The sequence below is a fragment of the Mycena indigotica genome (genome assembly GCF_014461135.1).
Source record: "Mycena indigotica strain 171206Taipei chromosome Unknown Mind.scaff0011, whole genome shotgun sequence".
Taxonomy (NCBI): Eukaryota; Fungi; Basidiomycota; class Agaricomycetes; order Agaricales; family Mycenaceae; genus Mycena; species Mycena indigotica.
In genome coordinates, this window is record NW_023503010.1 from 2,586,093 (window position 1) to 2,612,257 (window position 26,165).

The 26,165-nt window shown below is 51.2% G+C and overlaps 8 protein-coding genes across 8 annotated transcripts; 4 read left to right on the forward strand and 4 right to left on the reverse strand.

The window, feature by feature from the left end:
* Positions 1 to 12: 12 nt before the first annotated feature.
* On the forward strand, positions 13 to 1,996 carry MIND_01189600 (uncharacterized protein; the record flags this gene model as incomplete). Its single annotated transcript, XM_037368407.1, has 5 exons — positions 13 to 802; positions 849 to 1,119; positions 1,705 to 1,740; positions 1,786 to 1,942; positions 1,988 to 1,996. The coding sequence occupies exons 1-5, from the start codon at positions 100 to 102 to the stop codon at positions 1,994 to 1,996; spliced, it is 1,176 nt and encodes a 391-aa protein (XP_037215333.1). The 5' UTR covers positions 13 to 99.
* Positions 1,997 to 4,266: 2,270 nt separating this feature from the next.
* MIND_01189700 (Protein kinase domain-containing protein) lies at positions 4,267 to 5,733 on the reverse strand (the record flags this gene model as incomplete). Its single annotated transcript, XM_037368408.1, has 5 exons — positions 5,599 to 5,733; positions 5,507 to 5,548; positions 4,815 to 5,456; positions 4,685 to 4,763; positions 4,267 to 4,637 (listed from the first exon to the last, which is right to left on the reverse strand). The coding sequence occupies exons 1-5, from the start codon at positions 5,617 to 5,619 to the stop codon at positions 4,267 to 4,269; spliced, it is 1,155 nt and encodes a 384-aa protein (XP_037215334.1). The 5' UTR covers positions 5,620 to 5,733.
* A 547-nt stretch (positions 5,734 to 6,280) lies between these two features.
* On the reverse strand, positions 6,281 to 7,172 carry MIND_01189800 (SHSP domain-containing protein; the record flags this gene model as incomplete). The annotated part of the gene is made up of 3 exons (XM_037368409.1): positions 6,985 to 7,172; positions 6,640 to 6,928; positions 6,281 to 6,532 (listed from the first exon to the last, which is right to left on the reverse strand). The coding sequence occupies exons 1-3, from the start codon at positions 7,152 to 7,154 to the stop codon at positions 6,281 to 6,283; spliced, it is 711 nt and encodes a 236-aa protein (XP_037215335.1). The 5' UTR covers positions 7,155 to 7,172.
* Positions 7,173 to 8,306: 1,134 nt separating this feature from the next.
* Positions 8,307 to 9,158, forward strand: MIND_01189900 (uncharacterized protein; the record flags this gene model as incomplete). Its single annotated transcript, XM_037368410.1, has 1 exon — positions 8,307 to 9,158. One exon carries the CDS (start codon positions 8,307 to 8,309, stop codon positions 9,156 to 9,158), a length of 852 nt encoding a protein of 283 aa, XP_037215336.1.
* Positions 9,159 to 10,488: 1,330 nt separating this feature from the next.
* MIND_01190000 (uncharacterized protein) lies at positions 10,489 to 12,245 on the reverse strand (the record flags this gene model as incomplete). The annotated part of the gene is made up of 9 exons (XM_037368411.1): positions 10,489 to 10,633; positions 10,679 to 11,013; positions 11,065 to 11,197; positions 11,246 to 11,260; positions 11,312 to 11,329; positions 11,376 to 11,542; positions 11,644 to 11,779; positions 11,825 to 11,918; positions 11,957 to 12,245. 9 exons carry the CDS (start codon positions 12,243 to 12,245, stop codon positions 10,489 to 10,491), a joined length of 1,332 nt encoding a protein of 443 aa, XP_037215337.1.
* Positions 12,246 to 16,032: 3,787 nt separating this feature from the next.
* MIND_01190100 (Fatty acid synthase) lies at positions 16,033 to 17,775 on the reverse strand (the record flags this gene model as incomplete). Its single annotated transcript, XM_037368412.1, has 5 exons — positions 16,033 to 16,284; positions 16,330 to 16,392; positions 16,447 to 17,468; positions 17,519 to 17,636; positions 17,689 to 17,775. 5 exons carry the CDS (start codon positions 17,773 to 17,775, stop codon positions 16,033 to 16,035), a joined length of 1,542 nt encoding a protein of 513 aa, XP_037215338.1.
* Positions 17,776 to 20,792: 3,017 nt separating this feature from the next.
* Positions 20,793 to 21,466, forward strand: MIND_01190200 (uncharacterized protein; the record flags this gene model as incomplete). The annotated part of the gene is made up of 3 exons (XM_037368413.1): positions 20,793 to 20,833; positions 20,885 to 20,922; positions 20,970 to 21,466. The coding sequence occupies 3 exons, from the start codon at positions 20,793 to 20,795 to the stop codon at positions 21,464 to 21,466; spliced, it is 576 nt and encodes a 191-aa protein (XP_037215339.1).
* Positions 21,467 to 22,591: 1,125 nt separating this feature from the next.
* On the forward strand, positions 22,592 to 23,011 carry MIND_01190300 (uncharacterized protein; the record flags this gene model as incomplete). The annotated part of the gene is made up of 2 exons (XM_037368414.1): positions 22,592 to 22,645; positions 22,694 to 23,011. 2 exons carry the CDS (start codon positions 22,592 to 22,594, stop codon positions 23,009 to 23,011), a joined length of 372 nt encoding a protein of 123 aa, XP_037215340.1.
* Positions 23,012 to 26,165: the final 3,154 nt, after the last annotated feature.

The following is a 26,165-nucleotide window of genomic DNA, read 5'->3' on the forward strand; positions in this document are numbered from 1 at the left end:
CAGGAAATAACTCTTGATACCGCTACATCTCCAAGCGCTTATTTCCCGAATTTGAATCCGCAGTATATAGCAACTTCAACTAACTTGTCTCTTACCATCATGCGCATAGGGCAGGGCGCCGCCTTGCAGCGCTTACATTCGACGCTCGACTCGACTCGCCTTCTTCTCATTCGCGTCTCTCGTTCACTCGCATCTTCTCGACTACTTCCGGTCCTTGGACTCTTCACGAGCCTGCTCGCGCTCGCATTCGCGTTTCTGTGGCGGTTTTCCCACCTGCTCACCGCTGTTGTTCTTTTCCGATACATCTGGAAGTCGTTATACGCCTTTTACCAAGCTAAACTCGGGGGCGCATGGGGTCCAGCGTTTCCGCCGCATCGGACGAACTTTATCCTGGCGGTTGGGACGATACCAATATGGGGGCTGGGCATGGCGGGAATTATGCTTGCCAGTGCGATTGTGAGGAGGTTGTGGAGCGGCGCACGACTCCGTTGGGAGGGCGGCAAACGCGGGGGGCATGTCAACGGAAATGGTCATGGGCGGTACGAGGCAATTCCGTTGAACGTCGATGATGTGGAGGAAATGGAGGAGGAAGATACCCGGAGGCGGCGGCAACGAAGGGAGTCGCCAACTCCAGCCCTAAAAACCCGGCTGCTCTGGCTGGGCTTGCTGGTGTTTTACCTCTCCCTCGCCCTGTTTGGGCTCTATATGTGGAAGACGTATGAGCTCCCCATTGACAATCGGTTCAAAGCACGCGTGGAGCTCGCAAATCGCGTGCCCAAGAGAGAAGGCTACTCGACCCAAGGTATGTCTCAGTGGCTATCGCAAATTCTTTAGCTTATTCTGAACAGAGAAAATCTATATTGCCGCCATGTTCTATAATAACGAAGGTGTACTACCTTATTGGATAACCCAAACAACCCGCTTAATACACTACCTGGGGCCTGACAACGTTTTTGTCTCCATCGTTGAATCCAACTCTGGCGACAAGACGGCCGCGCTACTGGAATCTTTTGCCGACACACTTACGTCCCTTGCTGTCTCTCACAAAATTACTACCCATGATACCACCATACCTCGTCCACCGTCAATGGATACCGCTCCTCCCCGAATTGAATTCCTGTCGGCCGTTCGCAACCTTGTCATGGCGCCATTAATCGCGTCTGGAGGCTATACTCGAGTGCTCTGGAGCAATGATGTCTTCATCGAGGCCGAGACGATGGCAGAGCTAATTCACACACGCAACGGCGACTACGACATGGTCTGTGGTCTCGATCTCGCTTACTGGGGCCTGTACGACCAATGGGTCATTCGCGACCGCCAGGGCGGCTTCGCGTCCACCTTATGGCCTTATTTACTCGAGGAGACGGGTTTCCGTGCAATCCAAAAAGACGAGGCGGCGCCAGTTTCCGCTTGCTGGAACGGCATTGCTGCCATGCGCGCGGATCCATTTCTGCCTCCCTCAATGCGAAAGGGAGTACCTGCATTTCTCTCACCGATCGAGACAGGCCAAACCCAGCCGTGGTCAATGTCGACCGAGACCCTCCCACAGCTCGCAAGTACTCACCCAGCATACCCCCGGCCCGAAAACGCCACTGCACTGGACATGCCCGCAGTCAAATTCCGGGCTTCGGGGCCAAAGGAATGTTTCTCCTCCGAGTCCTTCTTGCTGCCCTACGACCTCCGCCGGATATTCGGCATGCACAGCATCTTTGTCAACCCACTGGTGATCAACTCGTATTCGTATGTCACTGTGCTTTGCGACCTCTTGTTTCTGACCTTGTGCAGATGGGAGTTCTACGTGTATTTCAAGTACATCACCCGACACTGGGTCGTCAAATGGTTCATCGAGCATGTTGAGAACGGCTATGGCTTCCACCAGGCGCGAATGATATTGGGCAATCCGGAGAATGTGTACATGTGGGACGGGGGAGCTTGTCACCCGGTACGCCCTTGTTGCTTTGGATGAAGAATTCTGACATTTTTCTAGTGGCGGTGATGCACACCAGAAAGTATTTGTACTTGTTCTGTTAATTTTTTCGTGTAATTGGATAGCGAAGAAACAAAACTCAGACCAGTGAGAGTATATAGAGCAATCTGGAGGACCATCGAAGAAGTGAGAATAAGAGCACTTGCCCCATAAGATAGATACTCCATTGCCGCATTTGCTGGCTACGATTTCGAAGCATGGCGCCAGGCCTCGGCATGCTGGCTCGACTTCTTCCCTCTCTAATTACCCCACTCATCGGCTTACTGCTTGTGTGTACTCTTTCCATCAACCTACTCTCTCCGTCCCTTCCCATCTGGCACGCCCTGGTTCTACTGGGGAGCATCCCGGTCGCGTTCACAATCCGTTTGTGGCACTCCTTAGCCCGAGAGTGGCTAGACGCGCGAGCCAATGGAGCAACAGATAAGTTGACTGACGCGAAGGAAGGAAGACTTGCTATGTTTTCCCAGGAAAGCTAAAGTTCGCCTTTGAAACAAATGAGATAAAAGATCCATTGCTAATGATGCTGAACAGGTGCAAGAATGTAAACGGAAACACAGAAAATAGCTGCTGGAGGTGTCAAGCGAGAAGAAAGGTAACAAATGGCACACCTCAATTCACTTGGGTGCATCCGCACTCTCCCTTGGCCTTTGTTCGCCCGCGCGCAAAGGCTCACGTTCTGCTGCCGAAATCATCGTCATTGGCTGGGCTGGGGCGGGCTGGTTGTCGATATTTTCGCTCTGGCGGACGTTCGCGCGGTCTTTCGCCAGGTCCTTCTCCCAAGCGTCTTCATCAAACGAGCGGCCGCAACATGACCCACAACAGCCGCCTCCCCCTCCCCGAATGCCGTTCCCATTACACCATGTGGCCCTGAAACCTTATAATTCAAGGATGTGGCAAGAGTAGAAGACCCACAGTGCAGCAAATCCACACAGACCTAGCACAAGTTCAGGAGCGTTACCAAGGCTGAAAGAATAGAGCGCACCAAAAATACCACAACAGGCAGCACCGAGTTCTTCCATTCAAAGGTCGTTCAAGTTCAGGTTCGTTATCGCCAGTAGTTGTCGTCAAAAGGACCCAGGATTATAAAAGCGGAAGGTTGGATGACAGGAAGCTGTAAGAGACTGGCAACTGCATGGCAATAAGCGGTGAAATTACTTGAAGCAGAAAACTGCACTGTGATCATTAGCTCAAACGCTCCCACGGGCCTCGTCTCCGCTCCCTCATCGTTGCGAAACGTACAACGGGCTGCAAGGTCAAACTCGGTGCTCTCCGCTCGCCCGGTGCTCTCCGCCAATGCGATATTTCGTCCCAAGAAGGAAGGGCCCAAACTTCGACTGGCCCTTATTCTCGCAAGCATGGCTGCGGCGAGCTTATCCCGTCTTGACGACCCGCGCCATCCATCTGTCTGTACCCCGGCTGTGCCTTCCTACTTTGAATCGCCTTTCTCTTCAATCACGACCCAAAGTTTCATCAGTCTCATGCATCTCCTTCGTAGTTTTCCTTCGCCCCAGAAGCAATGTGATTAACTCACACGAAGATACTCTCTCGTCAACTTACGCTTCAAGCTTCAAGACTCATTCACATTATTGTTCTCATCGAATCGAAATCGAATCCCTAAACACCCTCAAGATCCCCTTTCATCCTCCCCAATCAATCACGTTCACGCAAATTCAGCCCCCTCTCGTTCAATCTCCTGGAGTCAGGGACAGACCTGTCGCGCGAAAAAAGTTATAACGAGGCCAGGGCAGCGCCAGCCCGCACCCTCTTTGACTTTGCGGCTCGCACCTCCAATCAATCACACTCACACTCATTCGCAAGCATGTCGCACTACAGCCAGAGCAGCCAGCAGCCGCTCGCCCACCCTGGGATGTGTATGTCGCTACGCTCGCTCTCCCCGCATTCATGGCTCACCCACGCTAGCGGAGTTTCGTGGTGGAGAGCAACACCAGCAGCCCAAGCCCAAAAAGGAAGACTCGTTGATGGCGACGGTCGGCAAGAAATACGCCGGCGGGGTCGCCCAGAAAGCGGGCGGCCACACGGAGGAATACGTCAAAGAAAACCACGAGGAGATAGGGCAGAAAGTCGAGGAGGGTTATGACGACGCAAAGGAACGCGCGCAAGCTGAATTGGACAAGGCTAAACAAGTGCGTTGTTCTCACCTTATGGTCTCGTTTGACGCCGAGCACAGACTTGGGCCAAGATTTTCCCGTGCTGTAGTTGAAGATGGACCTTCAAGTTCTAATGTTGTTACACACTGAAAAATACATAAATTCCCCGCGCTACATCGGCATCGACCCTTGCCCATATTGGTGTTGTTGTTGCTGCTGCTGACTATACTGGCCATAATACTGGCTCTGAGATTGGGGAGCAGCTTGTTGTCGTTGAGGGAACATGGAAGGGGGAGGCATCTGTCCATATGCTTGTTGTTGGTAGTGCTGCTGAGGTGCGGCGGCATATTGTTGCTGTTGTCTTCGGGCTTGGGCTTGTACGGGATGGGGAAAATTGAATGACGGAGGCCCCATTGACATGGGCGGATTTGGGGCTGCGAGGGAAGCACCAGGGTCGGTGAAGTAGGGATGTGTCAGTGCCTCCGCTGCAGAAATGCGTTCCGCGGGGTCGAATTTTAGCAACCGGTCAAGGAGATCGAGTGCTAGTAGAATTGAGCCTTTGGGGGTGCCGCGAATACTGCCCACACACCTAATGGAGAGGCTTTAGGTAGGACCTGCATCCAATTCATCTTCGGAAAGACTGCAAATTCTTTGAGGACTATTTCCGGCTGGAAGAACATTTCAGAGGGGGGCTTCTACATAGATGAACCACAACTTACGGAGTCCTGCAGCATCTTTGCGAATTGTTGGTGCGAGGGAGTGCCGATTATCTTCATTATATGAAGCAGCTGGTCGTTATTGTCCTTGCCGCGGAAGAGCGGCACCCCCGTTATCATCTCGGCAAAAATGCAGCCACAGCTCCAGATGTCGATCGATGTACTGTAGGTGCGGGACCCCAGCAGGACATCGGGCGCTCGGTACCACAATGTCACAACCTCGTTCGAAAATGTGTTGACAGGCACCCCAAATGCCCGTGCGAGACCAAAGTCCCCGAGCTTCAATTCGCCTTTGCGGTTAATGAGCAGGTTCTGCGGCTTGAGGTCGCGGTGCAAGACTTGGTTTTCGTGGCAGAAATGCGTGCCTTTGAGAATCTGGAACATGAAGTTACGAACAATTGTCGGCTCGAGCGCGCCACGCGTGCCATGCTGGTCCATGTACTTCTTCAAGTCCGAGTCGCAAAACTCAAAGACAAGCGTGAGCTTCGTCTCGGAATGGATAACGTCGTGCAGGCGCAGAATGTTCACGTGCTTCAGCTCTTTGAGCAGCGAGATTTCGCGGATGGCTGTTGAGGGGGTGCCCTCTTCGGCGTCGAGGTGGATTTCTTTCAGAGCAACGATCTCGCTCGTCGTTTTCGATCTTCCCTGAAGAGAGTGTGTGAGCCAAAGACGGCTGATGAGGCAGCGCAGCGCACCTTGTATACGGTCGCATATGTCCCTTCACCGAGCTTCTCCAGCTAACGGAGGAGAGCTCAGATGTTGTAGAACTGCAGCACAAAAGACACACCTGGATGTAATTCGACGCCATCGATGTCGGACCAAAGGCACTCCAGGCTCCTTTATAGCTCTGTTTCGGCGGTTCCGGCGACCACGAGTACAGGCACGGAGCACTGCGATGGGCGACGCGGAGGAAAGCGCCCACGAGTCCGAGCACAGCCACGCGCTGTCATGTGTCAGCAGGCTTATGTCACGTTCGAGTCATTACAACGTCGAGGACCCAAAAAGGAAACTTTGGTGCAAACTGTGGGAAGTTCCCAAGTGATAGTGGTGTGGAGATGTGATTTCTCTTACTTCTCGTATTCTCTCGGCGTTTATCTGCCAGATATACAACAGCACTCTTCACACTAGAGCGGCTGGATGTAGCGAGGCGGTATATTCATCTTTCGGGAACAAGTCAGGTTTCCACGCCCAAACAATGAGGTGATACCCGCAAAAAGATATTAGCGGAAGAGAAAGTAAAATTACACTGTCAATCGTATATGATAAGTAAATCCTATTGGCTACATTTGAGAGGGGAGATTTATACATGGCCCAAGTAATAACAATAGCTCAATCGGTAAACCATACATTGAGAGTGGGGGAGATAGAGTGACAGATTGTGATATAGAATGGCCAGGATCAATGAGAAAAGAATTGTCGAGTCAGCAAGCGTCGTTAACAGCAGGAAGCCAGATGGATCTGCTGCGTGTTCAGCCCTGGCGGTTGGCCTGCGAACGTGTCGAACGACCATGCACATGTCGAACAGGGCCCGGATCTCCCCGGACAGAAGAGATGGGCCGCTGAGTGGTCGCAGGCTCGGGATCTGGAATGGCCACAGCGGCAGAGTCATTCGGATTGGTGTTAGTCTCAACCGTCGCAGTCGAATTCGGTGCCGCGTCGGTGCCGCGCGGCCAGGATATAGTGAGTAGGCCTTCAGACATCGACGCCTCGACAGCACTAGACTACAGAAAAGATAAAGTCAGTCCAAGTTCATGAGACGAGAAAGAAGATCTTAAGAGGCACGATAAGATCTTGGGGAAAACTTGATCGACTAAGAAACAACACTCACGTCAAGGCCAGCAGGGAGTGGGATCGTTCGATGGAAGCCGCCGTAGCGCAGCTCGTGTAGAGGGAAGAGACGAGGATCGCGCTGCAAACCAAGAGCGTCGTTTGTGTCAATCTCCATCTCTTCTTGCTTGACTTGATCCCGAGCATGAGTAGGAACTCTCGCAAGGCGTCGACCGCTGAGCTCGAGACACCCTTGCTTGAAACCAATAGACAAGTCCCCGATATTAACGCCAGGAAGCTCCACAACAGCGAAAATATGCGAAAGAGCGGGGTTGTCGTAGAGTTCCATCCTAAAAGGGCAGATTCACATCAGAAAAACTGGTTATCTCGGATGGTCAAAACTTACCTGGGCTTAAAAATCGCATTTTCAGCAGGATTAACCACCTTAACGCGACCAGCACGCAGGGCTGCGTCCATATGTATCAATCGGCGGATCAGGGCCTCGCGAGCAGCATCATGAGAGCGAGCGGATGGCGGGGCGGAGTGTGAAGTCTTGCGGGTGGTTTTCGCAGGCATGGCGGAGTCAGTAGAGAAAGGGAAGGGCACCTCCATTGTTCCCCAGCTGCCTTTTATACTCCTGGGTAGTCTCGTGCACTGAGGGCTGTGCACAGCCATAAAAGGAAACAAAGCCTGGTGCGGCGACTAGAACTTTCCGGAAGTGAGTCACTCGAAGGCAAACCGACGCGTATGTGTGGCGTGAACATGTGCTTTTGGAGCGATCGGTGCGCGTTCGGGAATTGTCAGCAGCGGTCAAGCAAATGGTGGCGATGAGCGGAGGCTGCGGAGCCGGAGTCGGTCCTGTTCGAATGACTCGAATATGGTTTCAGGAGGGGTTCTGTGGGAAAAAAATAAGTCTCAGTCATCCTGCTGCGCCCGACCGATGTAACGTGGAGAGCGTACACTGGCCTGAATCGCTACTGTTCGGGAGCATGCTATGTGTGTGGATAGGTTATGGGTGTGACAGTAGGTTATGGGTGTGACAGTGTGCTGCCACATCATCTGTCACATCATCCTCTCTCTCAAGTTTCTCAACTTCGAGACGCTTGAGATCCAGAGCCACACAGTCAACAGCTCAAGGCATTTACTTCAGAATTGTGCCTGCTATTGGGCTCGGTCAAAAGAGGCTTGCTGATTCATCCTATCTCCAAGACCATCAAGCTTTGAAGTTCAAGCCGCCATATCGAGAGGTCTCTGCAAATGTAGCTGTCTACGCCGGTATCCCACGTATTCGTGTAATGACCTTCATAGATACTACTCTCCTTAACTCCAAACGCTCAATTTTTGTCAACCTGAAGGCGCTTGTCGCAAGCACGACTCAACCTTCCTCCTCAAAATCCTATATTATCACGAAACAGCGCTGTTCTCTCGCTCAACCTCCAAACAACCTTATGAGCAATCTGCTATCAGTATCTTCGGTGTTGTGAGTATCTACAAAGCGTCGCATTGTCCTGAGCTCTGGCGCTTTGATCACACGCCGCATCAACGGTGCTCTGACCTATAAGAACACCATGGCCTTAATCCAGCACATCTTTGCTTCGACAAAAACCAGCCTGATTGGTCTTTCATCTGCACCTGGTTGTGCGTTCTCTTCAAACTCACCCGTTCATTTTGCCCAGGTGCGAGATACTTGAAACAGGCATGGACCTCCCTGACCTTGAACTTTAAAGAATGTCCTATCCTAACTCGCGCTCTTACTATCAGCCCCAGCAGCATCAGTCAGCGCGGAGCCAGCAAGCTCAACCCACCACCTCATCTCGCAGTCGCGCGGAATCGCGGGATCACTCTTCCCATCGTCACCGTGTCGTATCCTCCACACGCTCCTCCACAAAATCTCAGTCTCGCCACCGGGACCCAGTTCACAGCTCTCGTTATGCCCCAGCCACCTCTATGCCAATGCCACCTATGCCATCCCACCACGTATCCTCCTCGTGCATTCCTACGCAAAGCACCCCAGTGCCATTGCTGACCAACCCATTCATGGGTGGCGATGACGAATCATATATCGGCTCTGTTGACGACGAAAGCGGCCTCAGCGCGGCCGAACGGGCAGAAGCCTTTGGCTATCTCAACTTCGAGCCTCTTCCTGCGTCGCTTACGCCCGCGGGCCAGTATGCCTCGATGAAGCAGCTGCGCCGCCGCTCGCGCTCCGTTGGGTCCTTCCAAGTGAGGACCGGCCCGCATACCGGGGTCCCGGGCCGGCAGGTCGGGCGCGAAGGCGTCCCAAGCGCCCAATCGAGCAAAGTCGAACGCACATCGTTTTACACGGTGCGCCATGCTTCGCGCTCGACTGCTGCAATCAATCCCTCGTCATCTTTTCCACCCAAGACGGCACCCTCAACTCCGAGTCGCGCCTCGAAGCCACGAAAGAACTACAATGAGCAGAAACCTATACCACCGTTGAAGGACAAGAAGTGGCGCAATGCGGCAGCTGCGGCTCCAGTACAGGCCGCTGAGTTTGACCTGCCTCCCGGCGGCTTCAAACGGAAGCCTATGAGCTTCTTCGTCAATATGTTCACCTAATCTAAGTATTACGAGTTACTCTAGTCGTGGCGCCTTCTCTCGTGCGTGTTGTTGTATATATATACTAGTAATACACAATTAATCTTGTTATTTGTCTCATTCCGGTCGCTCGTTTTGCTCCTGCACTCACCATGTCTTCATCGTCTTATTTCTCAACTAATATCCATTTCTTTGCCACACCCGAGACGCGATATGTCACGGAAACGTGATACTTGTGTGACCGTGGCTCCTGACTGCGAGTGTACAGTGGCAAAAACGAAAAAGTCAACTTTACTGACATTTGGATATGCTTTAACCTCTCCTTTTAATGTTACTAGTAGATGCCCGAAAAAAGTCGAATTGAACAAGTTCTTGTTGCCTATCCCACTTTTGCCATTTTTGCGCGGCTCCAAGCTTTGATGATACCTGCAAGCGATTAGTAGCAGTATCGTCAACGGTACATATCACGCACGATCTACGGCATTCTGTGCGAGTTCGTAGTGCATTAATTCGATGGAAGCACTGGATACGGACAGCTCACAGGGTCCCAGAAGTATTTCCCATCGTCCGGAAACCAGTGTGGCCCTTCGGTGACACATCACAAAAAGCGGCCGAGCGATGTAACGGTCATGCTACGTAATTGTAACAGCTGTAAGGTCTTGTAAGCGTCAACAACACTCTCAGCAGAGTTATATCTCGGTCATATGGAGATCTTTAAACCCACAAACCATGAAAAGTCTCTTGTAAGGCTCAAATAGGGTTGCATCTCTCTTGCATTGAATTTCTAACCTTATTGTTGCCTATCAACCTTCGTCTTGTTCACAAGTGCTACAACTGATTGCCAAGGATTCTAGGGAACCAAAAAGTCCCTCACTAGATACACAAAACCTGAGGGAGAATATAAAAGTTTTTTGCTCTTGTAAGCCATCCCAAATCAAGCTGAAACCTACCACAGCCTAAAATTCTCATTGGCACTGGGAAGCTAAGAACAGGATAGGTTGAAAATACAAGCTGTTGAAAACGACATCAAGTCCACTGCTCCCCGTTTCAAATCTACTCTAAGGCTGTAAGCCATTCTGGGTGATTGCCAACTGCTAACCACCTGACAACGGATTACCACTGTGCTTAAATGATGCGAGAAAATCAATCCAGGCTTCACAAACATCAATTTCATTATTGAATTGGGGAGTACGATATAAGTAAGTGACTGGTTAGGCAACGAGCGTAGAAGAAGGAGTGAGGGGACCACTATGTAAACGATCGTGATGAGGGACAGATTGATACACGACATAATGTCCGCTTTGAAAATGATTAGAGAATGCAAACATGGAGATGAGGAACCAACATGAATTCAAGTGCCACCAGAGTTGGTCGCATCCGCAAGCACACGTTGGCTAGCACGACGGCGACGTTGAGCCACTGCTTCATCTTCGCTGGCAGCTCCATCGCAATCCGACCCATCTGACAGGTTATCATCGCCTTCGCCAAAAACTCGCCTGCAAACGATGAGAAACAAGATTATAAAATGAAAGATGGGATACTCGGTCAACCAATCAAGTGTCTCTTTGCCCCATTCTGGGCGATCGGGGTCGGAATCGTCAGCAAACGCATCCAAGACTTTCTGATAGAGAACGGTAAACTTGTATTTTTTGGACTCCTGGTTTGTCCACTGAGGAGCACTGCTGATGGATAGCCAAACCTGAACAGTTTCAGCGTAGACCTGAGAATATATGCACATTACCTGCACAACCACATATGCAACCATATGAGCGGTGACACGACGAATGTTATGAATAGCAGCTAAACAGCCGTAAGAGAGCTCGTCGTCTGCGGCGTTAATTGCGCCTGAACGCGAGACGAATAAAAGCCTGATGCCCTGTTGCACAATCATTATTCAAGGAAGGTGGGCCAGAAAAGATATACATACTCGCCAAATTGCAACGCCGGTGAAGAGATTTTCGAGGTAGGCGTCTGGGTTCCACTGGCCATCCGGGTAGCAAAACGAAGGGAAGTATTTGCAAGACGGGGTATATTGACTTGCGACAATCTTGTCATAGATACTACGTAAAGGATGAGTGAGTCAATTGAGGTGGTGAAAACGAAAGCACGTCTGAGCTTCTGGGCTGAGATGGTTTGAGGCGTCAATGAAATGAGGCGGCGAGCGAGAATCTTACGATAGAGTGGGTGTTGGACTGGAAAAAATGAGCGTAGGTCTCAAATGGGGAACGAATGATTAACTTGGCGGGTGGTCCATAGATTAAAGGCGGAAATAAAACTCGGTCTTTCCAGGGCATGATGAGCATGCGGAGTTGAGGATGAGCAAGACCCCGTTTGGATTTGGCAATGCCTTGTTCGATGGGTGGAAATAGGCAATCCGAGCCGGGAATGGGGAGTAAAATCGCAAGCTATTCTTGAATGTGTTCGTATCCTGAGTTCGTGCCTCACTAGCGGCTTTGGCCATCTAAGTCATAGTAAGGAAGGTAAATGAGAGAAAAAGGACACTCACTCGATCACATAGTGCTTGCCAGACGGCGGGACGAGCATTCGAGTCGTGGTAGATGTGCTGCAAAACAGGTAAGAGATCGATGCGGCATGTCGACATAATCTTCGCGAAAATATCCGCGTGATGACCTGCACGTTCACTGTGATGCATAATGAGAGAAGAAGCTCGAAGGACTGGGGCTTACCTGGGAGGAAGGTCGTCGATGCGGGCAGCCCCAGCGGTTGGAAAGGACTTGAGACAGCCATAAGTGAGTATGCGCTTCATATTCCAAAAGGCGTCTGCGCCGCGAGGAACGAACTTCGCAGCGTCGATTAACTGATGGTAAGCCCCTCGATGTAGCCTGCACAGTGTGATTGATGGATTCCGTCAAACAAAGAAATGGGCTTGCGCGTTTGGGGAGGTCCAATTTTGCGCTTCCCGAGGACGGAAGGAATACCGGAGGACGCCGCAGACGGAACGGTGAGGCCTAAGTGGTCGAGAATATCCTGGTAGAAAGCGTGTTGTTCGGCGGTGAGCGAAGTCGAGGGGGGAATTAGCACGGGTATGGTGGATGAAGGAGCAGGTGTCGGATTATTTGGGTCAGGGATTGCCTCCGATTCAGGCATTCCAACGCTGCGAGGAGTACAGTATAAGAAAGAAGTGAGGAGGATGATCGAGGGCATTTAAACGCCAAATGTGGATTGATGATCAAATCACGTGCTGATGGAGCTGTCGCTGAAGGACATTGAGATGGTTATGGGCACGAGTGCTGCCCTGATGTGAGCGTAGTAGGTTGGCAAAAGGGAAGTAGTAGGAGATGGGGCACATATCGGAGTCAATGGCTCGAGCTGGGGAGGTAACGCCGCTGTACGGCGCGGTCGAGGCGACGCTGAAGCGGGCATAAGTAGATCGTCTTCTCTTTCGGGTTGTCCTTGACGATTTCGACGATCAATAAGCCGTAGACCGCAGGCAAGTGGGTGTGAGCAGCAGGCCAGAAATGGTACAAGATCAAGCACGTTCCAGCCAACAGCAGTTTGGCCTCGTCGATCCACTCGAACCATTCCTTCGATTGCAAAACACCAACAGCAGCATGCGTTTCGAGCTTGAGAACGTAGACAAAAAGTGTTGTCGTAGTCGATAAAGCGACCACAGTAGAGGAAGGCGTAAACGACCGTGAGGACCGGCTTCCCGGCCCAGCAGAGGTGACCCTTGCGAAACCACCTTGCTCGCGTTGGTGTGCGAAGCAATCTTGGTCTCAGCCTTGCAAAGATCTCTAATGCGAAGGGTGTCTCGCCGTCGAGCATGCGGAAGCCGTTAGACAAATGGACCAGACGGAGCAAGTCGCCGTCGATGAAGGCGGGGGAAATTGACTTCATGATAGCCTTTGAAATGCGTTAGTAACTCTGAAAAATGAAACTAAAAATGAGCAAACAAACCTGCCATCCAGTCACAATCGCGAAATCCATTGGCGCGGTAACCTCCTCGTTGCGAATGGTTGAGAAAGACTCGCACTGGTCGCCCACAATGGCACAGAACTGCTCAACAGCAGCACTCTTGATGGTGACCTCGGGTCCATGGGAAGTCTCGTGGATGTCGATTTGAGGAAGGACAGCATCGTCTCCATACCACAACTTCCAGTAGAACTACTTGATGCGCGTGTTGCGATCAGTCGCGATTTCGTGAATGGGCGCGAAGCCCTGCAACGGCTTGTACTCGAGTGGAGAGAGAGCGGAACGGAGACATCGCGACGGTCTTCGAAAATGGTAATGTCGATGAGTTTCGTTGTCGGGAGTACTTGATTTCAACGGCCTCAAACAACTCCTTATGCTCGCCGTAAGAACGAGCACTACCATAGAGGGAGACCAAACGGGGCGCCATTCTCATAGCCGACAACCATCTTCTGGCCTGTTCGTGGCGCAAGAAGTCGCTTGATGGGGTTGTCGATGTAAGAAGTGCCTTGAACGATGGTCGTTGAAGTGGTCAAAGCACGCAACCAGCTCAGCTCTTGACCGCCCAAGGTTCTGAGCCAAACCGAGGTAACAGGCAAGCGGTCGACGAACTCGAAAGTGACCTCGTTCTTCTCTTGGGTGCGTTTAATGCAAGTGACAACGGGAGGAGGAATGGGATGGGCAGCGAGGTAGTCGATAGTGGCGACGTCGCCGTTGTACTTGAAGGTAAGAAGACGTTGAATGAGTTCAGCATGGATATTGTGCCCTTGGTATTCGAGTGTTTAACGGCTATGAGACCTCGAGGGATGCAAACATGCTGGTCTTGGAGACGACCTCGATCCTACGAAAGAAAAAGATCAGTCATATTAGGAAAAATGGGTAAAGTCAAACTGACCTTCTTGAACCAGACTTCGAAAATGGCATCGAGAACAGGAAAAGGGGGCAGGCTTTTGACCCAGACGTTGCGAGATGGCAAGAAAGTAAGCGGTGTCTTCTGAGGCAAGGAGCCGCTTGGTGGCAATGGGAGATTTCTTCAAGAAGGACGCGATGAAGGGAAGAGGGTCTTCCGATTGAAGAAGAGAATGCTTCTGTCCACCACCGTTGGCACCACAAAACGCTCTTCAACCTGATGAAGCCAATTAAATTGCGCAATGAGACATCCACCCGACTCCGCGAAAGATGTTCGATGCATTGTCGGGTCGCGAACCACACAACAATCTTAGTGAGTCGTCAACCACCGCAGATAATGACTTGGGAGAAATCTGACCGGTGAATGAGCTGAGGACAATGACTATTATCATCGGAGAGAATTTGAGCCCACAAATTAGACTGACACCGCTTTATGAAGTCTCTCGTTTGCTTCAGCCTTGGATTCTCGTGTGTAAATCGCCCCAATGTACCCCTCGTCCACAGAAGCCTTTGACGTGGACAATCAAGGCGAAGAACGGGTCGCGTTTCTCGCAGAACCTGCCAACCACCGTGGAATCGTAGAGCTGCGTGTGTGTCAGCCGCCCCGAGTAAATCAGTGATTGTCAAATCGACATACACATTGTTGCGCTTGAGGAATACTCCAGCATTGTGGTCGCTGTAGATATCGATTTGTGCGATGGCATTGAAAACGGCAGTGTCCCGGCTACCAGCTTGAACACGGGCCTCGAGGCAAGGAAGAATGAATGGTTTTGCTGCTCGTTCGTTCGCAAGCTCGTCGACGGTGTAATTAGGCTGTTGACAAGGGCCTCATTGCACCACAATGCAGAACACAGTCATGCTCAACGTCAAATCGATTGCAGATGGTGATGAGAGGGAGCTGATTGGAGAGTTTTGCCTCTTCAGGAGAATTCTTGACCTTCTCTGAGTTGTGGCAGTTACTCTCCCAGAAAATTTGTTCGACTTCGCGCGTATCTGTCCAGTGTCAGTAGGATACAAGCGAAAATGAAATAAAAGTGCGGACCTCGGGATGAAGCTATGGGGGGCCACACGTTCGACGCCAGCGAAATCTTGATGATGCATGAGAATCTGAGGGTGTATCTTAATAAGTCTCGCACCTCGACGGAAACAATGGAAAAAGCACCTATTGCACCAGTCCAACCTTCTGGAAAAGATGGCCTTGATACCAGCCCAGCATCAACCGTCGCTGCTTGACCACCTACTACAGCAGATTCTAATTTGCTATTCCGAGCGCGTAGGCGTATGGATTGACGGATGCGCATGTTGAGCAGAGGATGCACGCTGCGACGATTGATATAAATTCAAGTTGTTCAAGTGTGAAACTAAAGACACGTACTTGGGAAGACTCCAGTCTCACATTGTCGCCATCCAGCTCCCACCCATGCTTCAGAATGAAAGCGAGCAGGCTCCGTAGTGAGAAGGCATGCATATTGTCTGCTTTCACTGGGGCTGCTTCCTCGGCCACAAGGTAAAGTCAGGCTTGCATAACGCGTATTTTGGAGCGCCTCCGGATATAAAAGGCCCAGGATGCGTCTCCGTGGTGGTAGCCGCCATTTCTGTCGGACACCAGAGTGTTGAGTTTGTGTGGCAAGAGGTTGTCTATTTTCAGATGTGAGCTGGATTCAGAGTAGGTGATTGAAGAGGCTTTACCGGTATCGCTACACACACTTCATCGAGGGGCGTTCGGACTTCTGATTTGCAGCTTCGTCGTCTTCGTCGTCTGCGTTGTCGTCGTTGTTGCTGTCCGAGGCAGCGGCGAACGTGTTCAGTGTCAAGCAAGTCATGTTACATAAGCGTGACATTCAGCGAGTGCAACTGTGCAGATGCCTTGCAGCCTAGATGGTAGTGGGGAAGGAGGAGCAGGTTGGAACGTGAGAAGCCTGAGTAATTGGGTTCCTATCGTTCTCAAACCCAGAGTAGACATCCCAAGCAATACTGCGAAAATAAAAGTATCATGGTGATGATAATTACGCTAGAGAGTATACAGTCCTTCAGTAAAACCCGGTCATTTGAGGCATTATCCCATTCGTCTGGGAAGAGTAACAAGCCCACCAATTAGCCGCTTTGTGGTCATAATCCTCTTGCTCCTTCTGCACTTCCTTCTTCGACCGTTCACTTCTTTTTCAGGCTGCGTGAAGCATTGCAATGTCGACATTGGTTGCTCGGCAATCTTGGTCGATCCAAAGACCGCTGCTGTGGTCATTGCATTCTTGAAGAGTCTGCCGTTCTTGGACAGAGCGATAAACGGGTCCCATCGCGAGTCTTTCTTCTGAGAAAGTGAGAAAAGAGAAGAGGAATCAGTTACCCTTCGTACCTTGGATAGATACACGGCAAGTCGACGGGGCTCGAGCAGTGGCGCTTGGTCAAGGCAATCGTACTAAAGTTGTTGATAAACGTCAGACAAAAAGATTAACCCGTTTGAACAACAAACCATGTAAAACGGGTCTTCTCCGATGACCTCCCGGACATTGTCAATCAGTTGCTGACCGGGTTTCTTGGCCAATGCGTACGTCTCGCCCTTTGTTGGGTCCATTTGGCCGATGTTGTACTGCATATAGGCCAAAACTTCAGCATCGGCACGGTTCATCAACGCGATGCAACGAGCAGTAATATCACAGTCGACAGTCGTCAAACGACCGAAGATAATGTCATAGAACATGAGAAGGGCATCTTGACGAGCCCAATTCAAGTCGAATCGGCGAACCTTGATGGGGTCAAACATGAGTTGAATACCCTCGATATAGACGTCTCCGTGCTCCTTGGCGACGTTGTCGGGCTTGGTCTGTAGCGCAAGACCGTTGGCCTTCTCGTTGACGAGAGCAGTTTCGCCGGCCCGGGAGTTCCGGTTGAGGTAGCGCATATACAGCTCGATGTGCTGAGCTGCGAACGCAATTTGAGTGAACTGGGTGGCGAAAAGCAGACCTTCAACGTACCACTGTGGCCATAAGAAAGCGCTTGCCAAATCTTCAAGCAGAGGTTCCTCGCCCTTCTCGGGAGCGGAGGTAAACTTGAGTTGGAGATCACTGAAAATCTCATTCTGAAGAGTGGACTTGGAACCGACGAGGTCCTTGATGGACTTGGGAGAGAGATCTCGTCGATTTTCTTCTTCAACTTTTTGCGCGACGATTGCAGTAAAAACATGAATGACTTTGACAGGGAAATTGTCGATAGTTGCGACTGGCCCAGAAGGAGCCGCAAGAGCGACCGCCCGAGGCGCACCAGCAGTAGCAGCAACTGAAGTAACAGCAGCGGCTTCGGGAGTTTCAGACTCAGCAGCTGCCCTAGCCTCGTCCTCGAATTGGCGATCTTGAGTCTGAATCCCACAGACGGAGGACGCAAATTGATACAAAAAGCTCAAACAGGATAATGCAAGCGAGCTTTTGGTGTTTCTCAGCGCTGGCCCAGTTCTCTTGGCCCCATTTCTTGAGAACTTTGTCGAGACGGGGAGGAGGTCTGGTCGTAGATGATTTGCGCGCACTCCCTAGCGAGCTTGATGCGGTGACCAGCGTCAAGGACGGCACTGCAGAAACCGGCTGGCACAGTGGAAAGAGTCATTCCAACGACCATAATCGGCGGCTTGCCAAGAAAACGCGAGAAGGGAGTGTCGACCTGCATAGTGCCCTCACTCAGTAGAATTAGTATGGGTGGAAACGAAGGGGGGATTGTAACATACGTTGTCTTCCCAAACCCGGCAAGAGACTTCGTTCGCAGAATTCAAACCACCGTCAATTGCAACAATGTGGTCGCCAAGGACGTGCATGGTGTTCGTACTTCTTGTAGATAGTCAGGGTTGATAGCATTCAGAAGTGAGAGGCTCTGGAACTTGAAGTTGCAAATGGTGAAGGCTCAATGCTGATAGAAGGTCGGACTGGATGAATGCTGTCTTATAGTCGGATGGTGTAAAACCAGATTCGCAGCGATGCAGGTTTAGGAGGGGAGCTGATCGTGTCAAGAGGAGCCTGGTGGATGGTCGTTTGAAGTGTATTGGCTAACGGAGCGGTTTCTTGAGGGCCGAGACGGGGCATGAGTGAGACACGTTGGGAATCGTCGTCAAAGTTACAACTTGAAGCCTGTGACAGCGACGCCGCAGCCACACGTTATCCCGTTTGCTAATGCCCTTACGGTCTCGTTCGCAAAAGACTGTTCATTTGTTCATTCGCCACCATACGTCCTGGACTGCTGGAAGTCGAACGTCAAGGTCGTTGTGCTCAACTTGAAATCACTGTCAATTCAATCTCCTAAAAGGCCATCCCAACGAAAGTCTTCAAATTGTCCAAGTTATTTTGTAGGTCGGTAGTACTGAAAACTGTTCTACGGAATGGTACGAACTCAAGTTAAGCGACTAATCTAGGTCGGACGACGGTATCTCAATTTCAGTCATAGGATCGTCCAATTCCTGCAAGACTTGCGAGGCCTTGTCCACCATCTTGACCAATTTGTCGACGTTCTTCAGCAAAAAAGCTCCCCGCTGCTTGGCTTTCAGCAACGCGTTCTCGTAGGATCCGACGCGAGCCATGGCATCCTGGTGCTTATCCTGCAATTTGTCGATCTGGTCCTCCGCCTCGATAACCTCTTGGAAGAACTGCTCTCGACCGTGGTTGACGTGGGAGAGTGTGATCCTAAGCTCTCGAATTTTGTTGCGGTGGGCGTCGATCTCAAGCTCATTCTGCTGCTTGAGGGCATCCTGCGCCTCGGTAACACTCGGGTCGTCGGCTGCCTCCTCGCCTCGCAGCCGCTCCACTTGCTCGCGCAAGAGTCTGTTGTCCAGCTCAGCCGCATGGTGCGCTTGTCGGAGGGCTTCGTGTTCTTCGAGGAGTTTCTCGTGTCTGATGCCTGCAGCCCATGATCAATCTATTGTAGCCCTCAGCACGGCGCACTCACGCAAGTTGGTGGCATCATCGAAGGGGTTGGGTTCATCGCTTGGGACGGAGCTGAGCTGGGCGCAAATGCATTGTGGCCAACTTACCTGTGTTGGGCCCCGATTGGTGAGAAACTAGCTGACCCGCGCGTCGCGTTCGCTGATTGAGGCGTAGGAGTACTAGCCACGGTAGGTGAGGCCGACTCAATATGGGTGTATTTGCGAACGAATCCACGAAAGGCAGCCGAGTCGGAAACGTCTGAAGATAATTCAGACATGGTCGAAAGGAAAAGGTGAGTGAGAGTGACCGCCTTCGATCCTTGAACTTCTCACAGAAATAAATTTCCCGATTTGGAAATCTCAATTTGCGCGACTTTTCACTCGCTTTCTTGCCTCCCCCTTCACCTGACTCGGAAATCTCTGTTCAACTCCTGGAATGTCTGGTGGGGAGCCCATAACCGGGAGATGTTAAAGCTCACCCCTTCCAGATACTGTCCAACTTGAAGTTTTGAAGGCCGAGCTTGAGACTTCGCGCGAACTTAACCACCAATTGCTCATCGCCAACGCGAGTGTCGCTCAAGACCGCGACCAGATACAGCTCAAGCTGGACGCACTCGAATCTGCCCCTGCGCATCAGGCTTTGAAGGCAGTGAGGGTCGAACTGGCCCATGCCAAGTTCAATATGCTCGCTTGTCAGACTCAAATAGACTCTCAAAAGAAATTGATTCAGGTGCGTCTTTAGATTTCATGGACATCTCGCTGGAGCCTTAGGGTCTTTGACAGAGTTTCATGGCGGAATCGGTTCATCTTCGGACCAATCTCCAAGTGGCGGAAGGCCAAATCGCCCTTCTCCGAGCAAAGAATCGGATTCTTGAGGGGAAGTTGTCTGAAGCTCAGGCGAAAGCTTAGTGGTGGGTCGGAGGGAGTTCAAGTGATGTCGCATGTACTAGTCCGAGTCGCAAAATGCATCTTTTGGCAACCACACGATGCGTGACGTCATTCATTCTGCTTTCCTTGCGCGTTCTCATCCTTGTTTGTTCGACCCGTGGCCTGTGTCGCCTAGACCGCTTTGATCTATTTCTTCCTACCAAAAGGGCTCCAGCGGTAACTCTCAGCTCGAGCGAGTCTTGAAGTTGGCAGTAGAATGCCAGGTCTGGTCTCCCGGTTAGACCTTGCTTCCAATCCTTTTTCCAACCGCAACCACCTGTCGTAACGTGCGCGTGCTAGTCTTTCTCTGTTCTGTTACTTCGCAACTGCTAACCTTTTGGCCGTTTCTAGTTGACTTATTTATCACGCCACACTGGCAGGGAGACTCGGAGAACGTGGTGAAGGAAGTGGCTGATTATTGTGAGCTACAAAGCGGCTTACAATTTTCGGAGTAAGCGCTGACTGTCGTGCAGTCCAAGTCAGTGATCCCAAACTTGACCAACCTCCTTCCTTATACTGCCTATTTTCCCTTCTGTTTCCCTCGATTACTTCCCTCCTCCTCATACGCCTGTCACGGTCTTGCACGTTTTGACACGACTTGCCGTTGCTGCCCTTGCAACGCTTGTCGTAATCGCTGGAGATGCATTCGACCAGATCGAAGTCGAAGACGGGACTGCCAGTTTTATGACCCAGGCCTCGGTGGTATTTTACAGCTGGTTGATGCAGTCGACACTCTACTCTGCTCCGCCTTTCCTTTCCTTTTGGCAAGAAAATTGTATTAATTAACGACATTGAGTCAATGCCCATTCCTGGACAGTCCCTCGCCCTTTCCTTCCACACCCGACGCTCACCTTCATACCGTGTCTGTTTTTTAAAACACTGTTTACTTGCCGGCCGGCCGGCCCCACGTAAGTCTCCTTGCCAGTCATTTAAATGCTTTAACCGAAGTGATCAAGTTATTCTTTCCTTTTTTGCTTCCACCTGCAGCCTGGATGGCGTCCCAGCTTCCACACGTTTCCGAGACTGCGAGCAAGTCAGTATTTCCTTCTTCCGCTATTATTCTCTCTTATTCATACTCTTTCAGCCCTGTGACTGGCGTCGACCAGACTCTGCTCATCGCTGGTAAGACCTCCCCTCTGGTTTTGTCGCACTTCAAGTCAGCCCTCCAGACAATTTACGTCTGAAAGAGTCCTGCGATATCATGACGGGCGAATGCCGCGACCTGCGCAACGAACTTGAAGAGGCCCGCATTGCGCGGACCCAACTCCAAGCTGGTTATGATCGGCTCGCTGCTCTTCATCTCGCTCAAGACCAAACCAATGCTCGCCTTAGCACCCAAATCTTCAAACTCGAGACCGAAGCGGTCCACCACGAAAAAACCTCCTCGGCCTTAGACCTGGAACTTGTGGCGCTCAAGACGCAACGCGACCGCTCCCTCACTCGTATGACAATGGCGATTCGCGAGCTCGCAAGTAACAAGGCGCTTACCGCTCGAAAGGATCGGGCTTTGACCGAGTTGGATCGAGACCTGGTCGCTATTCGGATGCAAGCATTGAGCGTGCGCGATGCTCTCCAGAACCTGCTTGCCAATATCGGCTTGGCCGTTGCTGAGGACGAGGATGACGAGGAGGATGATGTCGCTTCTTCAGATCCGATGGAACATTAGTACCAGATATGCATACTATCGGACCGTCAAATGTAGACTGGCTTTCTTCACATGAATCGCAAATGCGTTATAATTTGGACCGTTCAATTGAAGGCCGATATCATAGGTACATACAACGATTTTAGTACAAGGCGATTAAGATATCAAAGCTTGACTTGGGTACCGCAGTATCCGCAATTTGTATGTCCACTGGCACATGGCCCCGCCATCTCCCTTGACAGACTCTGAGCGCTGACAACAGCCTGCGCCCGAGAAATTTCCTGCTCGATGTGGTGACTTTTTTTCGCCGCCAAATTTACTTGGTGTTGGAGTAAGTCGAGATATAGCACTGTTTCGTGGAGTCTGAGCTCGATGGTAGCCTGTTCGTACAATACGACCCGCTGTTGGGCCTGCAGCAAATGTTGAACCCGGTCGGATTGCACGGGAGTTGCCTCGATTTCCAATGTCCAGCCCCGGTACTTTTACACTCTACTGAGGATTAGTAAAACTCAGGTTTGTACTCTTGGAATTCACCATAGTTTCACTATCACTTATTTCATCGGGTGGGGATACACAGGCAGACGGACTGTCTTCGATATTCACTGTTTCCGCTGGCCCCATAACGCTTTCTACCGACTCTCCCTGGCTAATATTCCAAAATGTGGTTCGGAGATACGAGGCGAATGCAGAAGAGATGGCTCCTCCCGCAGTGTGAGGGGGCGTTCATAAAAACCAGTGATCACGCGACGCTGATGGTATCAGCGTACTGCCACATCATACGTTGGCTTCGACCCTCACTCACTTTCGAGTCAAGTTACCGGAAGTTTGCCATGGCGAGTCTCCCAAGTCGCGTTTCTGCTGCTTATGGAGTGCCCGCCTTATCTGGCTCATTAAATCTTGGTTGACAGCTCGTTCCGGCTGCACGTGTAGGCAACCCTGAAAACTCAAAATTGCCACTTTGGGAAACTCAAGTCGTGAGTGTCCTGCCTGCACAATTTCTGTTTTGTACTTCATGTTCTCAGGTATGAAACCATTCATAACTACACGCCATGCTAACCATTCTATTAGATTTCGACGCCCAAGCGCACTTCGCTGCCGCCGCGGACTTGGACAACTCCAACGATGTAGATCTCCCCTACTACTCGAATGATTACGCTCACTCCCCTGGACGACGGTTACAACAATCCATTCGATACACAGGTTAATTATGCGCCCTACCTGCTTGTTCTCAGAGCTCATGCGCTTCAGTTTGATTCAGAGCAAGTTCTTGCATCGCAATTCACGTTCGAGCCGGTATCGCGTTCCCCATCGCCAGACTGGCTATCCAGATCGTCTTCGACCTTGCCACTTGCTGGCTCGTCTCCACAGACGTCTTCTGTACACCCCAATACGTCTCCTACACCGATCTTCTCCAATATTCCCCCGGACGACTCTTGCGCAATCACTCTCGTGGGCGACGCGTCTTTGATGCAAAGTCACGCGTCCATCTCCACATCCACCGTCCATGAACACATCTGCGCCTCTGCAACAAATATGTCATCGTCCTTGGGCGTGTCTGAGCCATAGCTGTAATATATATCAAACATGACCCGGCAGCTGTCAGGCCATTCAATTACAAAGCTTCTGTGAGCAGCCAGGCTCTGGCAGCTGCCAAATAGGTGATATATCACTCCGTCACCAGCGCAATCACACGGACCACGGGTGCCAGTCAGGCAATCACAGTTAATCAAATTGTGTTTGTTGGTCCCAATCTCTTACACTTTAGGTCACTTCTGATGTTACAAACAATAGTCGAGCATGCCCAACGACTGCCATGATCATTCTTATTCTTCATCTAAAAAATTGACTACCTTTGATTTGAATCGCGAATTCGACAGAGCAGAAACAACTTAAATCAGTCCTAGTAAAACATGACGAATTCTTTCACAACTTCACTCGACATTCTTACTATTTACACACAACTACAGTTTACGACAGAGCAGAAACAATTTAAATCAGTCTCAGTAAAAAAACAACAAGTTTGACGAATTCTTTCACAACTTGACTCGACATTCTCACTACACAAACCGCGACTACACTACAGTTTACGTTTTCCCTTCTTGCCTTGTCCATTAGCTTCCTGCTGCTGCCAGTCAGCGCGGAGTCGGATAATCTCTGTGGGAGCATCTTTGACAAGATTTTCCAGCACCCAGGTCACCTCCGCAGTTGCCTCCTCCCACAACTTCGACAAGGGCAGCTTAGCTAAACTAAGCTCATGTCCCCACCACCCAAGGGTTGCAACGATGACTGACATTCCGCTCTTGCCTGGCAAGGCAAGATCTCCCCAACTTCGACCATCCGATGCCACCCGCAAAAGTTCTCCGGCGGGTCCCTTGCGCCAGGTGGGCTGACGTCGAGTCCACCAAGCTCGCCATTGGGTCGAAAAAAACAGCCACATCCTTAATACGAATGTCATCGTTGGCCGCCGTCCACTTCCGAGCTCGTTTGAACCAAGCCGCAACCTGGCTAGGTCGATCAACATTAGACAGTGATGCTTGTTTGTCTATCCAGCCATAGGCCCTTTCTAGTTGCCCCAGCAGTCGCAACATGTGATGATATTGCGGGCCCGCTTCCATCCTAATCAACTCGTTGTGTAGATCGTGGAACCATGCAGGCGCATCAGTTGGGGGAAGAGGTTGATTTCCAACGGGAGGAGGCGGTTGCGAGCCGACAGGAGGAATTGGAGGCGGCGGCGGCGGTTGCATGCCAATAGGAGGAGGAACAAGTTGACTTCCAACGGGAGGAATTGGGGGGGTTGCGAGCCGACAGGAGGAATTGGAGGCGGCGGCGGCGGTTGCATGCCAATAGGAGGAGGAACAAGTTGACTTCCAACAGGAGGAATTGGGGGCGGTTGCGAGCCGACAGGAGGAATTGGAGGCGGAGGCGGCGGTTGCATGCCAATAGGAGGAGGAACAACTGGATTTTCAACGGGAGGAATCGGAGGCGGTTGCGAGCCGACAGGAGGAATTGGAGGCGGAGGCGGCGGTTGTATGCCAATAGGAGGAGGAACAACTGGATTTTCAACGGGAGGAATCGGAGGCGGTTGCGAATCCGGCATCATAGATTTCCCCTTTTTCTTCTCCCTCCGAGCTCTATTAGCAGCCAACGATTGCGACGACTTGATGTCGGAACCTTCAGAGGTCTCGATATCACTACCTGACTGCTGTCGTTTCCTTTTCTTGGAAGTAGTGGCTGATTTGACCTGGGCCTCGCCCAGCGATGCCGCGCTTTTGTTGGCTTTCTTGACAGTTGGCGCCTTCCTCGAGGTTGAAGCTTTGGCTTTTGTCGAGGGTGTTGGCTTCTCTTGAGCCTTCTCCTTTGCCTTCTCCTTTGCCTTCCTTCCCCTTCCCCCCTCCTTTGCCTTCTCCTTCCCCTTCCCCTCCTTTGCCTTCTCCTTCCCCTTCCCCTTCTCCTTTGCCTTGACATCACGCTTTTTACGAAGGCTGGACGTGACTTCGTCATCACCACTGTCAACGCTGCCCTCATCATCGCTGCTGCTACCGTCGCTGTCGCTGTCGGACTCGTCCAAGTCTGACTCGGTAACTTGGAGGAAGTCGACATGCTGGGTTTCGTCATTCATAGAGATCAACCCATCTAATACGTCTGTCTTCTCAGGCAGAGCGGCATCGGCCTTTTGCTCTTCAGCTGCATTACAATTTTAACACTAACTCAACCACGATGAAGCCAAACTCACTGAAGGCTGTCTCCAGATACTCCATCCAAAAGTCGATCATTTTTTGGAATCGCTCCTTGTCCCAAGCAGGCCACGGCACTGGGGAAGGTGCCTGGTTCGCCCGAGTAGGTCCTGGTATAATCAGTCATAATTTTATCAGACCGATCACACAACTCACGACTTAGTCCATATACGGCCCCCGAGCGAGGGCCTGGGTCCACCAATCATGCAAAAGACATGACATCCGGTGAACTCGGCAAGTCGCATAGCAATCCCCTAAAAGAAGTTTTGGAATTCCTCGATACACCTGTCCTTCATTAGAACTAATAGACTCGCACGTATGGAAGGCTCACCGCTCGGAACTCGGGCGTCGTGGGCACTCCGTCCTTCTTAAACTTGGCGAATTCTTTTTTCTTCTCTGCGACATCTGCCTGGGCTCGATCCTTCAATGCTTGTATTGCTTCTTCAACCATTTCGGCAAGAATGGGTTTCACCACTTTCGCTCAAACGGCGCGTCGATGGTCACCTTACGGCCAGTTGCCGCCTCTTCTTTGGCTTTCTCTTCTTCATATTTGGGCCGCAACTCTTCTTTGTTTTTCGTGCATGTATTGCTGAGCAGCTGAGCGCTTTCGCTGGTTTCGGGGCGCAGTCCATCTTGTAAAAGAGCCGGGTATAAGGACTATCAAGGTCGGGATGTGAATATTTGCCACGGAGATTCCTCGCGTGGTATTTTAGATACCGCGAGATACGCTATACAACAGCATCAACTAGACTGGACAAGCTGATAGAAGGACGCGGTAAACCTTGTTGTCAGATTTAATCTTCTCCTGCATTAACTGGGTGTCTTCGGTTGACAATTTCTCGACAGGATGTGGAGCGAGAGGATTGAAAGGCGGTAAGGGATCCGGAAGGTCAGGCTCTTCGTGGTCCTCCAGCCGCCAGTGGATGCGGGCGTGATACTCGTTGCAGACTTGCTGAATGAAGTCGCGATTTTTCCTCCAGTCTAGT